Here is a 14,831-nt window from a genome sequence, read left to right as displayed (position 1 = left end):
TTTTTATTTTTGCCAAAATAATATTGTGTGAGTTTCCAAAAGCATCAGCAATATTTTATCGAAAATGAATCTACAGATAAAAAAATATTCTATAATTATCACAAACGAAAAAAAAAGGAATATAGAGCAATTAATTTCCTGCTATATGATTCAAAACAATGACCAACCCAAAATAAACATAAAAGCAACAGCTACCTTACATATTGTTCTTTCATTTCTTTTCATTTCAATACAAAAAAAGTGAAATTATAAAGAAAAAAAATGGCATAAAACCCCTTATATAATTTAGAGTTTTTTTTTTCTTCTTCTTCTTCTTCTATGTTTTAGTACATCAAAATTAAACCCACAACATCTGTTTCTTCCTCTAAATACACACCAATTCATGGTTCATATCCTCGGCTCTCTTGGTACTTTTCATACTCTTCCATGGAATCAAACACATACCTAGTGTTCTTCTCAGCCGTCTGTTCATACCCATTATAGTTGTTGTTGTTGTTGTTGTTGTTGTTGTTGTTATCATTGTTGTAATTATATTTATAATTATCGTTCATGTTATTCCCATTATTACTCACATGATGATAATACTTTCCATTCTCCAAAAACCTCGTGTCACTCATCCCTTGCTGCTGACTGGGCTTGATCTGATCGTAGCCGTTGGTTCCATAGTGGTAGTTTTTGGTCACGGGACCAGTACTGAAATATTTCCCACTCTCCTCTCTTCGATCATCCTCGCCCTCATTCTCATCAACTTCTTCACTCTCTGGCCACTCATCTTCGGCGAATTCCTCGCTCAGAAGCTCATTCCCGACAATAGCGCCGGCGCCGGTGGTGCTCGGAATCTCCTTCTTGGAGCTATACTGTTCGTTATACCCCACTCCGTGACCATACAAGCCATACCCATTTTCCTTCTCGTCCGGAACTGAACTAGGGGCCGGAGAACGAACCTCAACTACTGTTTCCGGCGCCGGCGACGACGACGGAGAGAGTACTACAGTTTTTGACGGTGATAACTCTGCAGGGAGTTTGGTTTGTGGATCGACATTGGACTGGACTACATTTTTGTGAGTGATTTTGCTGAAGAACTTGCTCTCTCTGGCTTTGACTAGAGAAGAAGTGGAGAAGAGGAAGAGGAGGAAGAAGAAGACAGAGAAGTAATGTTTGGCTGAGGTAGCCATTGGTGAGTGAGGGAGCTTGGATAAGGAAAATGAAGGCTTGGGGTTTTGTGTTTTGTTCTCCAAATATTTATACTGTTATTTATTTATTTTTTAAATATATTTTATAAAATGGGCGAGTAATTATGCGTGAATGGAGGAAAGGTTAAATTGAATGATGAAAAGCATTGCATGTGGAGGGTGAAGGACTCTCTATAGCTATTAATTGATTATAGTGTCTAACAATATGTGATCACACACACTTATACATACATACACACACACTCACCCAACACAACCGATTAGTTTTATTGCATATTTATCTTGATTTGTACCTAACCTCATAGACAGGACAACATTCATGGCACTATCCATATTAATAAGACCAGGGTCCTACTTCTTTTTCCTTCTTGGACCATCTTGATTTATTATGCAGTTTTAGTTAGTTGGGTTGAAAGTAAAAGTAAGGTAAATAAAGCAAGTAAAGGAATGCATATAGTAATAAAGTAAGATTGAATAAATAAAGTAGTTTAAAGTTAATTAGGATTTGTCAGTTTTTTTTTTAGGATTCGATTCCAGTTATAAACTGATATATTATTATAGTGTCAATTATGAAAGTGAACTATTCTTGATTTTTTCTGTGTAACTTCGATGGTTCTTCCTCTGTATATTTTTTTGTTTAAGATATCGTATTTAACTAATCCAAATGAAGATGTGAAGTTTGGATTTATGTGAGCCTGACAAGTGAGAATCTTACTTGGCTTTTCTGTGTACAGTTTGGGTATGTTCTACATAAGCTTTCAAAATCATTAAATTCCCGCTACCATATAATCACACAATACACACACATATATATAGATATAAATATTCTGTTTGGTCCCAGCACTTGTAAGTTGTAGTTTGGTTTTATTGGTACGTCAATTGTAATTTTCACCACAAAAAAGTCATATTTTATGGGGGGAGGGGGCGAGGGAACAAAAAAGGATTATGTGCAATACAAGACATTATAAATAGATGAGTGATTATTATGAAACTTCCCTAATGAAAATTATATGAAAAATACAAATGATTAAACTTGGAAGTCTTAAAAGTAAAGCTATATAAACAATAATAATATTATATGTCTACCATGATGTTGTGTGTTTTCTGATGAAAGCCATTAATCTTGCAGGAATGTAATTTATGGACCCCTCAGCGTGATGAGCGGAACAACATTTGAAACTACAACATATGGTTCAATAAATCAAAACCCAAAAAGAAAAGGTTAATGATGCCGACATTCAAACACACTGTGCTTTTGCTTTTCATGAGTCAACTATTCTGACTTTAATAAATGGGATTTAATTCTTAAGGGTAATTTAGGAGAAATGCTGCTACTTAACACTTTTGTATGTGTTAATATTATTATTGATCTAATTAAGTATCGGATTCTATATAATTTAATATAATAACTTTTAGAGAGTATCACTAGCCAATCGCAAGACGACATATCTAGAAGTGCTAGACACTATTGGTGCACAATAACAATGCTCGTAATTAAAATATCACAAGTCTACTTTCAAACAGAGCATTGTCATTGAGCATCAATAGTGCCTAACACCATCTAGAAGTGACATCTTGTGATCGATTATTGATATTCTCTAAAAATTATTTGATTAATTTATATGAGTAACTATATTTAATTGTACTAATAACAATATAAGACTTAAGATGCATTAGATACTATTATTGCTTTTTAGTATTAATCTTTTAAAATAACACTAGGCTAATAGAGGTAGAGAAAATTTCAATAAGTTAAAATTTAAAATACCATACTTAAGTTGTCAAGTTCCACAACAGGCTACACATTATTATTATTAATACATTTCATTATTAAATTTCACATATTTATATAATAAATAATTTGAAAAACTTCTAATGGAGTGTGACCTTCAAAAGCTAAATAACAAAAAATACAAGAAAAAAAAAACTTTGTTGTTGACATGTTCGAAAAAGATTTAAAGCATACATAAAAAAGAAAATGATGATTTTTAACTAAAGAGTCGTTTCATTAAGTGATCCTCATGATAACTTCAAATTAATTGATCAACTGGTATTATTTTCCTATGTAATTACTAACTATTTTGCCAAACAGGATATTAGAAATTCATATGTAATTACTTAGAGATCCTGCACCTTTTTCTTTCTCCCTAGGATGGAAGTAGTGATCTTGGACTTGTGCTTCTGAGTGCTTGGAGAGGACTCTTCTGGCGTTTCCTCAAGTCATGTTGGGATGGCCTTAGGGTGTATATGGATCCCTGCTGCCTCCATAGCTTTTTGCATGACGACCATTATCTCTTGCATCTTTTTATTTTGTTCTTTTTGGGCTGCGATCTCAGCTTCATGATCATCAGCCTTCTGCCTTAAAAGCAGCAGCTCTGTGTAACTGCCTTCGTTGTAGGCGTCATATTCGTCAAAATTTTCCTCGTACTCGTCATCGTTGGCCTCCTCTCGCTCCTCATAATCCATGTTAACTCTAGAGGCCACTTCCTCGTCCTCCAGATTTTAAGCATCTTGAGGAGGACGGAGCTGACGTGTGTTGCGAGTTTCCACCATTGTTGCTTCAGTTTATAAGGTTGTTGTCTGTTTGAAGACGCTTCCTTCAACTCTCAATGAAAGCACCAAAATATTGACCGAGGTTTTCGACAAGCAATTAAATAATATATATAAGAAAGCTGTAGAAAGTTTGATGCATGGGATTTTAACGTGGTTGGGGCGTTAATGAGCCTTAGTCCACGAGTCTTTGTTATTAACGAGAGTATTTATTACAGAGAATGTTCTTGGTGAATATTTCTCCTATTTTTTCTCTTTGATTCCTATGAACCCAGAATCCTCGACCGCTTTCTCAATATGTTTGTGGGGTATTTATAGTGTTTTTCTGGGGGATCCCTATAACTGAATCACTTGTCTTTCTGTGCAGTTTTAATAGGGGCACATATTCCTAGTAGATACAAGATAGGAAATACATGACCTATACCGTAGGTATCTTAGGGGTTAGGTGGATATAATCTTTTATCCCCTCTTGGTTGATGTGATTCCTCATAAAGTAACCGTCACTAGCCTTATTAATCACAGCATAATAGTTGAAAAAGAGGGGTTCCGCCATCAGTCATATCGTTTATGGTAGTTTTAATACGTCTTGCCCCATGTGGCATTAAATGCGAGATGATTGTTCAATAGAGTCCAGCACCTCCCGGAGCTGCCTTAGTATGGCCCTGGCCTCCGGGAGCATAAAGATCCTTCTCATATCTTTTCCGGGAGTCATCTTCCCAGAGACACTCCTCTGTTGCCTAAAACTTGGTTGATTTCTTTCAGAGCTGATCCTCTCAGCTCCACGTCTCGTCTTTATACAAGTCCACGTATTTTGGGCAAAATTAGGGGCAACAGTAATAATATTACAAAAATACTTTGAGCTGGCTAAATAAACAAATATACAACCCACATAAAAAAATTACACAAATACCACTTACACACACCTTCAACCCATGATCCATGCTTCATGGGCCACCATTGCGCAACCACGCAGCAACCCAAACAAAAATTCAACCAGAAAGAGAACCACCATTAATTTCGGCGATTTCACCTGATAAGACGACTAGAATCAATCAAAATATGGGATGTTTCGAATTCATAAAAAAAAGTGTAGAAAAACTACTACGAAACTAAAATTTAACCGGAAATCCAGTTTAATTTGCATAAAACTAATGTTCTGACTTCAATTTTTCAGATCCATGAAAGACAGATCTCAAAAAGTTGAAGTAGAGTTCCCAAACAATCCAACTCAAGTATAATAAAAAAAATTACATCAATACTATAGTAAAATGTTTATCCTGGTGGATTAAAAAAAATGTTTATCCTGGTATATTTTCGTTATTTTTCAAATTTCTAATGGTGAATTTGTTCATATTAAATTATAAAGAGACATGTAGATAGAGTTACGTACGTGGAAACACTGTTCTGATTTTTAATGTTTCATAACAGTTACATTACAGTTACATTAAAGTTGCATAAATATTTTGCTAACAATTATTTCGTCTTATTGAAACCTTCGTCTGATGCAACCTTTGGCCAACCACTCAGTAACCTTCATTTGATTGAAACTTTCATCTGATGCAACTTTCGACCAACCACCCAGCAACCATCTTGCAATCATCGTCTGATTGAAACTTTCGTCTGATGAAACCATTGCACAACCACGTAGCAACCACCTTGCAACCATCGTCTGATTGTGTAAGTGATAGTGTAAGAGGTGCAACGAGCGAGTGAAACAAAATCTGCAAAGTGCAAATATTCGCACTTGTGCTAATTGGAAAATCTAAATCTTCATTTGGGCAGATTGGATATTGATTGATATGTAAAAGTAACTGATTCAATCAAATCCATACATATTTATATATATTTTAAAAATATATATATACAATTAATATTTTAATGTAAGAGATATGAATTTAAAATTCCAACGCATATGATACAAATATATTTTAAAATTTAATAGATCAAATGCATATTCCATTCTTAATATAAGGAAATTATATTCTAAAACAAAATTAAACATTTCTTTATACACACATTTTTTTTTCTTTTTCTTTTAAATTTATTATTTGTTATTTTATTATTTTAATTTATTGTTGAAGACATAAAATAACAATAATTTATTTTATTTAGTTGTTAGTTATGTTAAAAATATATATTTTAAAAAATATTAAATAATTAAATATTAAAAAATAACTAATCCAAAATAATTGATCTAATTTATACTTTTGTGAATTGGATTAAATTGAATTTAAATTATTGTATGGATTGGATTGAAACAAAAATATGAAATTTGCGCGAATTAAATATACGATGAGCAATATAATGAATGAACAGAGAAAATTATACTACATACCTCTTTTAACTTGATACCTTTAATTTTTAATCTCTCTTTTTAAAATCTATTATGTTTACCTCTTTTTTCAATCATTCTACTAATTCTTCACGATAATTTTTATTATTCTCTAATTAAAATTTTTTCCCAACTTTCCTACAAACCTACACATTCATCTACGAAGAACACAAATCTATTATATTTGAAATTATGTCTTAATTATGTTTTGAAAAGGTATATTTAAATTAAATTTTATTTAGAGGTAAATTTGGTTAAGGGAAATTATAGTAAATGGCCCCAAATCATAGGACTATGTTAGTTTATGTCCTCATTTTAAAAAAATATAGCAAATGACCCTAAATTATAACATTATGTTAGTAAATGTCCTCATTTCAAAATCATTAATTTTTTTTTTTATTTTTTTAGAATTAGAAGCAAATTATTTAAACATTATGGTATATCTATATTAGTTTTGTTAAAATCTTTTTTTATTTAAAAGTTATGTTAGTTTTTTTAATTTTTTATGAGTTATTTTGGGTTGTTGGTATATAGATTTTGTTGTAAGGTATATTTCTATTTTGTTGTATATTATATTATTATTTTTAGATGATATTTATTTTTTATTATGATATGTATAATAGTGGTATATAATTTTATTAGCATAATAAAAATATTTTAATGTATGTATATAATTTTATTGTCATGCTACATATATTTAATTATTATTTTTATATTTTTTGATTTTATGATTATTTATTTTAAATAATATTTAATTAGTTTTTATTTTATTATATACAATGGTCATGGTATATATATATTTTAATTTTGGTATATAATTTGATTAGTATAATATACATACATATATATATATTAGTAATCTATATTTTTATTATTATTATTATTATTATTATTATTATTATTATTATTATTATTATTATTATTATTATTATTATTATTATTATTATTATTATTATTTGTGTATATGTTTTGGTGAATGGTATATATATGTATTTTTTGTTATACGGTATATAATTTTTTTAAATAATATTTAAGTTTTATTTTCTATTGTACTTTTGTTGACATGATATATAATTTTATTAGCACCCTATATATTTTTATTTTTATTTGTTGTTATTATTATATATATTTCTATTGTAAGGTATATATTTTATGTTATATGGTATATGAGTTTTATTGTATAGTATATCATTTTATTTCATTTTTTATTTTAGTATACATAAATGTGATATATAATTTTGTTTATATGATATATATAGTTGTTTTTTAATAATACTATATCATTTTATTTTATTTTTTTTATTGTAGGTATATACGTTTTCTTGTATGGTATATAGTTTTGGTTGTTTGTCATATATCATTTATTTAATATGATACTTAGTTTCTATTTTATTATATATAATTTTTTTGGTATGTATTCATATTTTAATATTGATATATATAATTTTGTTAGCATGATATATATATTTTTTGAGTATTAATTTAGTATTGTTATAATTTTTTTTGTGGTATATAATTTTATTACTAAGGTATATTAATTTTCAGTACTACGATATATCTAATACTGCTGTATATATTTGCATGATCTAATATATTTATTTATTTTTGTTACAATATAATAATATGTAATACTAAAAAAATTACATAATTTAATTTTATTATCATATGTAATTTTTTAAAAAAATATGTGATAAATACATTTTTATAATTTTTATTGGCTAATTTATTAGATTTGGCCATTTTCTTAATTTTTCTAAAAAGTGGACATTTACTAACTTAGGTGTCGTTTGGTAACACTTTTTTAATCAGTTTTTTGTTTTTAAAAGTAAAAAAGTGAAAATATTTTTCAAAAACATGTTCTATAAAACTGTTTTTACTTTTTAATTTTATAATTAGAAATCAAAATTTTAAAAACAAAAAAAATCACTTTCAATATTTTTTTAAACAGTTTTTTTTTTCTTAATCAATCTTTTAGATTACGACCAGACCCAGACCCAAATCTCCTCCCTACGGCCCTGGCGCTAAACCCAGCTTTTAACTTGAACCCGAATCCGACCCCGGACCTAGACCCGACTTAAATAAAATCAAAAAATTAAAAATAAAAATGAACTTTACAGAACACACTTTTGTTTACTGTTTTTAAAATTGAAAAACAAAAGTTGTTATAGAACGCATTTTTGTTTTTAAAAAATAATTTTTTTAAAAACAAAAATTTTACTTTCATTTTGTGATTAAAAAATTAAAAAACAAAAGTGTTACCAAACAGCACCTTAGTTTCCAAATTTAAGACCATTTTGCATCTCAACCATTTGGTTAATTCTCACGCCTATATGGGATTGATACTTTCTTAAGATCCCAGTTTTAGCCCAGGTCTCAAATTATCTAAGCAGCTATGATAGTGGGCTTAGTCTAGAGGCCCAATGTTGCTTCTTTTTTATTATATTTATATACTTCCCCAATATGAAAATAAATAATTTTGAATCTATTTAGAGTACAATAGCTCTTTTAAAATCAGAGGAGTGCCATTTTTTAAAAAAAAAAATGAGAGGAGATTGTAAATACATCGAGTAATGTATTTTATATTTCTTTTACTTTTCTGTATACGTATTTTATATTTCCTTACAATAATTTAAATTTAAATATTTGAAAAAGTACCTATTTTTTTAAAAATACCTATTTTTGGAAGGGGAATTTTCAAAAATACCCTTTTTTATATTTTATTTACAATTTTACAGTCTAATTTTATTAATTACAAAAATACTCTTTGTAAAGTTTTAAAATTACAAAAATACACTTTGTTTAGCAAATAATAATAAAAAAAAAAACTAAAAAATAACATGAAATCAACCTCACAACAACTATAAATTAATTATAAAAACAACTAAAAAGAAAATCCCATAACAACTATAATACAACTATAAATAAACTATAAAATAACTAAAAAAAATAGTTTAGTATTTTTACAGAAGTGATATTTTTGTAAATAAAAAAATTCAAAGAGTAAAAATAAAAAAATTTCCGTGTTAATTTATTTTTGTAAATTTTTTCAAATTTTTGACATATCATGTAAATTTTTCTTTTTGGAATGAGGAGCTATGATATATATGTTTGGACTTTAGATTACACCCTAGAAAAAATTATACAGTTTTTATATAATATGCAAAAATGTAAACTTTATTTTTTTTAAAAAAAAGTATTATGGGAAAATTCAGAAAAAAATAATAATATAAGCAATATTAAAAAAAATTCTACATACTGTTTTCCATTAAAAAAAATTCGATAAAATCATTTGTGAAAAAAATCATATTTTTTTTTTTGAAAAAGCACTATTAACAACCCAAGCCCAACTCCAAAGACTTTAACATACATATCATGTCCAAGCTATTCCACTTTAACCATCGTTCCCTTTAGCTTAACTCAGCCCATCTTTAAAATTTTCACAAACATAAGTCACTACTTTTCATCAGCGTAATAGGGAAACTTACAAAAATATTGGAATTTTGGTTAACTTTTACAAAAATACTGTCACACGGAAATTTTTTCAAAAATACTGTGTTTTTATAAAACACCAGTAAAACACAAAGCAGTATAACTCAAAACAACAGTAGAACACTAGTAAAGCACCAGTAGAACACCAGTGAAACTTAACACAGTATATTGCAGTATGAAACTTATAAAAAAACACAGTAAAAAAGTAAAAAATACCGCCTGGCAATATTTTTATAAAAAAAAGGCAAAAATTAGTATACCATGTAAATTTCCCAAGTAATACAATATTCGTATTAACTTTATACTTAACAATTTTTTTTTTCTTAAAAATAGAAAATTGCTATGTAAAAACAATAGGGTATTTGACCATATTTTTTAAAAATAGTTTTACTAAAACTAAAAGAAAAAAATTAAAAATAAAAAAATATCAAACGTTGTTTTCTATATAGAAAACATTTTTTTTTTCAATATATATAATTTACATTTTCTCTCACATTATTTTTACCGGGTATGGCTAGGGTCGAGTCCAAGATTTGTGTTTGGGTCCATGTATCGGGATCAGTTTCTAGGTTCTGGCTTGGTCAAGGTTTGTGTTGAGATATGAAATATTGAAATATTATTATTATTGTAATAAAAAAATGATAGAAAAATCATTTTTAAAAAATATTAATCAAACACATTTTGTACTTTGAAAAGTGTAAAGAACTCCATGGAAGGAAATTCAGTTGCATTGGTGTCTTCATCAATTGTCACCGAACCAACCAAGTTTTGGCTTGGTCACTAAGATCATCTTTGTCATCTTCAATAGATTTTACTTCACAATCTTTAGATAAAAAAAAGTAAGTGTTTTTGATATCAAAACTATGTATTTTCAATGTAAAGGGCGCATTTAAGGCACCTTATTTTGTTCTGAGTTGTTAAATTTAAAATATATAATCTTACTATAATAATTATACTTTATGTGTGGTTAAATTTAAAATATATAACCTCACTAATTATAGTTTATTCAGAGTTATTGAGAACTATTAATCTAGCATATTGGTTTCTAGAAAAAAAAACACACATTGGTTACAAGGGTAGCCAATAATAATAATAAGACATATTTAGGTAAATATAAAAATATAAAGCTAGTTTATATAAATATGTTAAGAAAATTTAATAGGAAAAAATATACTATTAAAGTAAAAACTTAACATATATAGAATATGTCATTTTGAATTACCATAAAAAATATTAAAATTCTTTTCATATATTTTTTTAAAAAAATAAAACAAATGAAATTACAGTGATCGCCGGAGTTGTCACTGTTGCTGAAAATTTCGTTGGAGTTTGTTGTCGGCGCCAAAAAATTCACCGGAGTAGCTACCGTCCCCGGAGTTGTTGTCGGCGCCAGAAAAGTCGTCAGAATTGTCATTGTTGTCGAATTAATTACCAAGAAACTGGTTTCTACATCAAGAGATTGGTTTCTTTAGAAACTAATTTCTTACTGATTTTTCTGGCAACAATGCCAATTCTGACGACTTTTCTGGAGTTTTTTGTTGGTGTCGGAAAAGTTACTGGAGTAGCTGCCACTGTTGAAAAAGTCGTTAGAGTTGCTGCCGGTACCAGATAAGTCGTCAAAATTGCCATTGTCGCCGGAAAAATCACCAAGAAACTAGTTTCTTCATCAAGCCAATTCCGACGACTTTTCTGGAGTTTGTTGCCGGCGCTGGAAAATTCACTGGAGTAGCTGCTGGTTTCGAAAAAGTCATCGGAGTTGCTGCTGGTCCCAGAAAAGTCATTAGAATTGGCATTGTCGTTGGCAAAATTACCGAAAAAATTACCAAGAAAGTGGTTTATTCATTAAGAAACCAGTTTTAAGAACCCAATTTTTTGATTCATGAAGAAACCAATTTCTTGGTGAATTTTTCGGCGACAATGCTAATTCTGACAACTTTTTGAGTGCCGACAGCAACTCCAGCAACTTTTTCGGCAGCGACAGCTACTCCGATGACTTTTCCAGCGTCGACAATAAACTCTAACGACTTTTCCGGCACTAGTAACAAATAAAATTACCAAAACAAATAAAAACATTAAATATAGGCTTTGAAAACCTAATTTACATATATATGGTATATCAAATACTATAAAAATACCTAAAAAAAGAACCATATAAATTAGTCAAACTTAAAAATACCATATTTAAGCAAACAACTGGTAAAATTTGTGTAATTTCCTATTATAATAATAATAATAATAGGATCTTTTATTGATTACTTTTTTCTTTGTAAATATAGTGATAAAAAATTTAGAATATATGATACTTTAACAAAAATAATCAGGTCTTTTTCTAGATAAAAAATAAAATATAGTATTTTAAAAAAATAAATTAGATTATTTTTTTATTTAAAAAAACTAATTTATTATTGTGATAATAGTGATAAAATTTAAAATAGTATTTTTGAAATATAATTGGAGCCTTTTTATCTAAAGAAATTTTTGGGCCAATGTGGGGGCCTTGGGCGATGACCCATCTCACCCCACTACTCTATGGGCTATTGGTCTTTTACAAATATATTGTATACTTTTTTCTAAAAAAAATTACTTCCTCTATAATCGTTGTGTAAGCTTTGAAAAGAATATATAGGATTATCCCCCTCGAACTATGATCCTTGTACAGTTTTCCCTTTGAACTTTCTCAACTACAAAAAATTTCCCACACAATGGTGCATGATCATATAGCACTAACGTGCACTACTAAAATATCTCATTTTACCATCAGTTATAAATCGTTTAAGCATATGTCTTCGGTTATTATAACTGATATATATGCTGCTGATGTAAAATGGTAGAGTAACCAACATTCGATTCGTTAAGAAAGTTAAGATTCTATAATTGTAGATCATGTTCTCAGCCATCCACATTATTATATTTCTAAAGCAGGAGTTGTAAGAATCATATTCTTTGAGAAACTTTAATGAGTAAATCAAAGAAACTAATAATATGAACATGAGTTCATAATTACTCAAGATTCAGACCAATCTACTATTGATCATCTTTATGATATGAATTAGGTCTTTATAGTAAACAGTAAGTTTGATAAAGACGACTTTATTGATATCGATTCCTGTCATATATAATCTCTATTATATACAACACACTCACTTAAATGTCATACTACACTAGTAATCAAAATCGAGATTACTTGCACTGAATAACGGGCATCAATGAACTATACTGGAAACCACTGATTAAAGATTCCTAAACTTTAATATGTTGCTAACTGTTTTACTAATGACTAAGTGATCTTTATTTATCGAGATTTTTGAAAACTAAAATATTTAATAGCTAAAGAAATAGTAAAGTGAAAATCAAGAGAGGAAGATTTTTTACGTGGTTCATCTGTTAATAAACCCTAGTCCACGAGTTAGTCTATAGCCTCGCTGGGAAATAATGATGAATTTACAATATTATATAGGAAACCCTTATTCTTTTTCCTTAAGTTCTTTTCTAAGAAGAAGAAGAAGGTCAAGGATGATTTTAGCAGAGTTTTTGGTGTGTGTTTTTTGCTTGACCCCTTTGCATGAAAATGGAAGGGGTATTTATAGGCTAAGTGATGGGTGTGGGTCGCCCCACAACCTACCTAGGATCACTGCTCAAATCCCACAATTAGGGTAATGAGCTAGCTGGTTGGTCTCGTGAGTAACATTACACCTGTGCATGTTGTAGATGGATAATGGGGGCTATTTCGTACCACTCAAACACCTGTCACGCAAAGGTTCAACCTTTAAAAGTGACAAACACGTGTCACTCTAAGCTTGCTCCTTTCCAAGCAGTATTCTATAATGTCCGTCAGGTAGAAGGATGGTGGGGGTGCACGAATTGCCATGTCTAGATGTAGGTGACAAGATCAGACTTTGTCAAGAAAAGCATAATCGTTCCTTTGGTGACCTGGCTCATGAGAAAAGTCAATATCCACAAATACCCATGATGGTCGGTATCCGCAATAGGTTTCTCTAGTGAGCATTTGGGGAGCCATCTAAAATAAGCCTTTCTACTAGGCCCTTTCAAGTTTGGGAGAGGCATTTCCTATCCCACTCTTGGGCAGCAAATCTTGCTGCGAGAAGGTTTCCAGGTACCTCTCTACTCTGGATGATTCTTCAACTCGGGGAAACCTACTGTGCACCTTTTAAAGGACTTCAACTAATGGAGGATCAATTGAGCCTTTTCCATTAAAAGCCACGTGTCATGTCTTGCATAAATACAAATAACATTTATCCCCAAGCTTTTGGGACGCAACGCGGTCTGAGAGCTTGTAGCCCTTCTCATCTTTTCGAGATAAACCCATGGCACGTGAGACTATCTGAGATCGTCTCATATTCTAAGAGTTTTTGTCAGTTAATGAGCCACTGCAGTGGGCATTATTAGTGTGGCACGTGGGCAAAATCTTAAATGCATGTGATTGTTGGCATCACACGCATGTGGGAGTGTGTCTCTTGAGGGGAGTTATAGTGATTTTTGGAATTTGTCACTATGTAGAGGGCAAAGGATGTCAAAAATGATTTGAGGAGGTGACACGAGGAAGAATGGAGGATTTGCGCATGAGAGCAAACAGACTTTCTGCAATGAAGAGGGCTAAAACCTCTGAAGATCTTTTTGCAACTGTTCCTCCTGGGCCAATGGTGGACATCGAAGCCCTAGAAAAGCGGGTGGCACTTAAGGTGGAGAGGGAAGTTGCACCCTTTCTAGTTGAGCTTCTCAACTAGGTAGCCAGCAATGCATCCGAGTTGCCCCTGGAGACATGGGCAACCTACTGTAGCCCTGACGCATTCGCCCTTTCCCACGCCGCCAAACAATAAGCAGTGGGGGTGAGCTTTGACCTTTATATTCTTATTCTTACTGCTATGTACTATTTTTTCTCTCACATTTTGTTCATGCACTAGGCAGCCTTGATGATGGAGAGGGCTGTTAAGGAAGTAGGTGCCCTTGTCACAGAACTTGAGCATGTAAAATCTGAGAACCAACAACTGCATGTTGCCAACAAGGGCCTGCTAGGTGAAATAGCTCTAAGGAGAGATCTCAAAGACTTGAAGAAGGAGAAAGAGCTACTGAAGGTCAACTATGGCGAGCAGGCTCTTCTCCTACAAGGCATTCATGTAATTAGTGAGCATCATTGGGAGACAATAGAGAGATTGCACGGGGGGACCTCCCATCAGCCATCTAGCAGCACCTGAAGGCTCAAGGATTGAGCGTTATCTTGAGGCAATGAATTACTTTTGACCCTTCTT

The 14,831-nt window shown here is 30.7% G+C and overlaps 1 protein-coding gene across 1 annotated transcript; it reads right to left on the bottom strand.

The window, feature by feature from the left end:
* Positions 1 to 380: 380 nt before the first annotated feature.
* LOC115699516 (protein E6) lies at positions 381 to 1,175 on the bottom strand. The gene is made up of 2 exons (XM_061103401.1): positions 573 to 1,175; positions 381 to 464 (listed from the first exon to the last, which is right to left on the bottom strand). Exons 1-2 carry the CDS (start codon positions 1,173 to 1,175, stop codon positions 381 to 383), a joined length of 687 nt encoding a protein of 228 aa, XP_060959384.1.
* Between the last annotated feature and the right edge of the window lie 13,656 nt (positions 1,176 to 14,831).

This window comes from Cannabis sativa, chromosome 8, assembly GCF_029168945.1.
Source record: "Cannabis sativa cultivar Pink pepper isolate KNU-18-1 chromosome 8, ASM2916894v1, whole genome shotgun sequence".
Classification (NCBI taxonomy): Eukaryota; Viridiplantae; Streptophyta; class Magnoliopsida; order Rosales; family Cannabaceae; genus Cannabis; species Cannabis sativa.
This window is presented reverse-complemented; position numbering and strand designations above follow the sequence as displayed.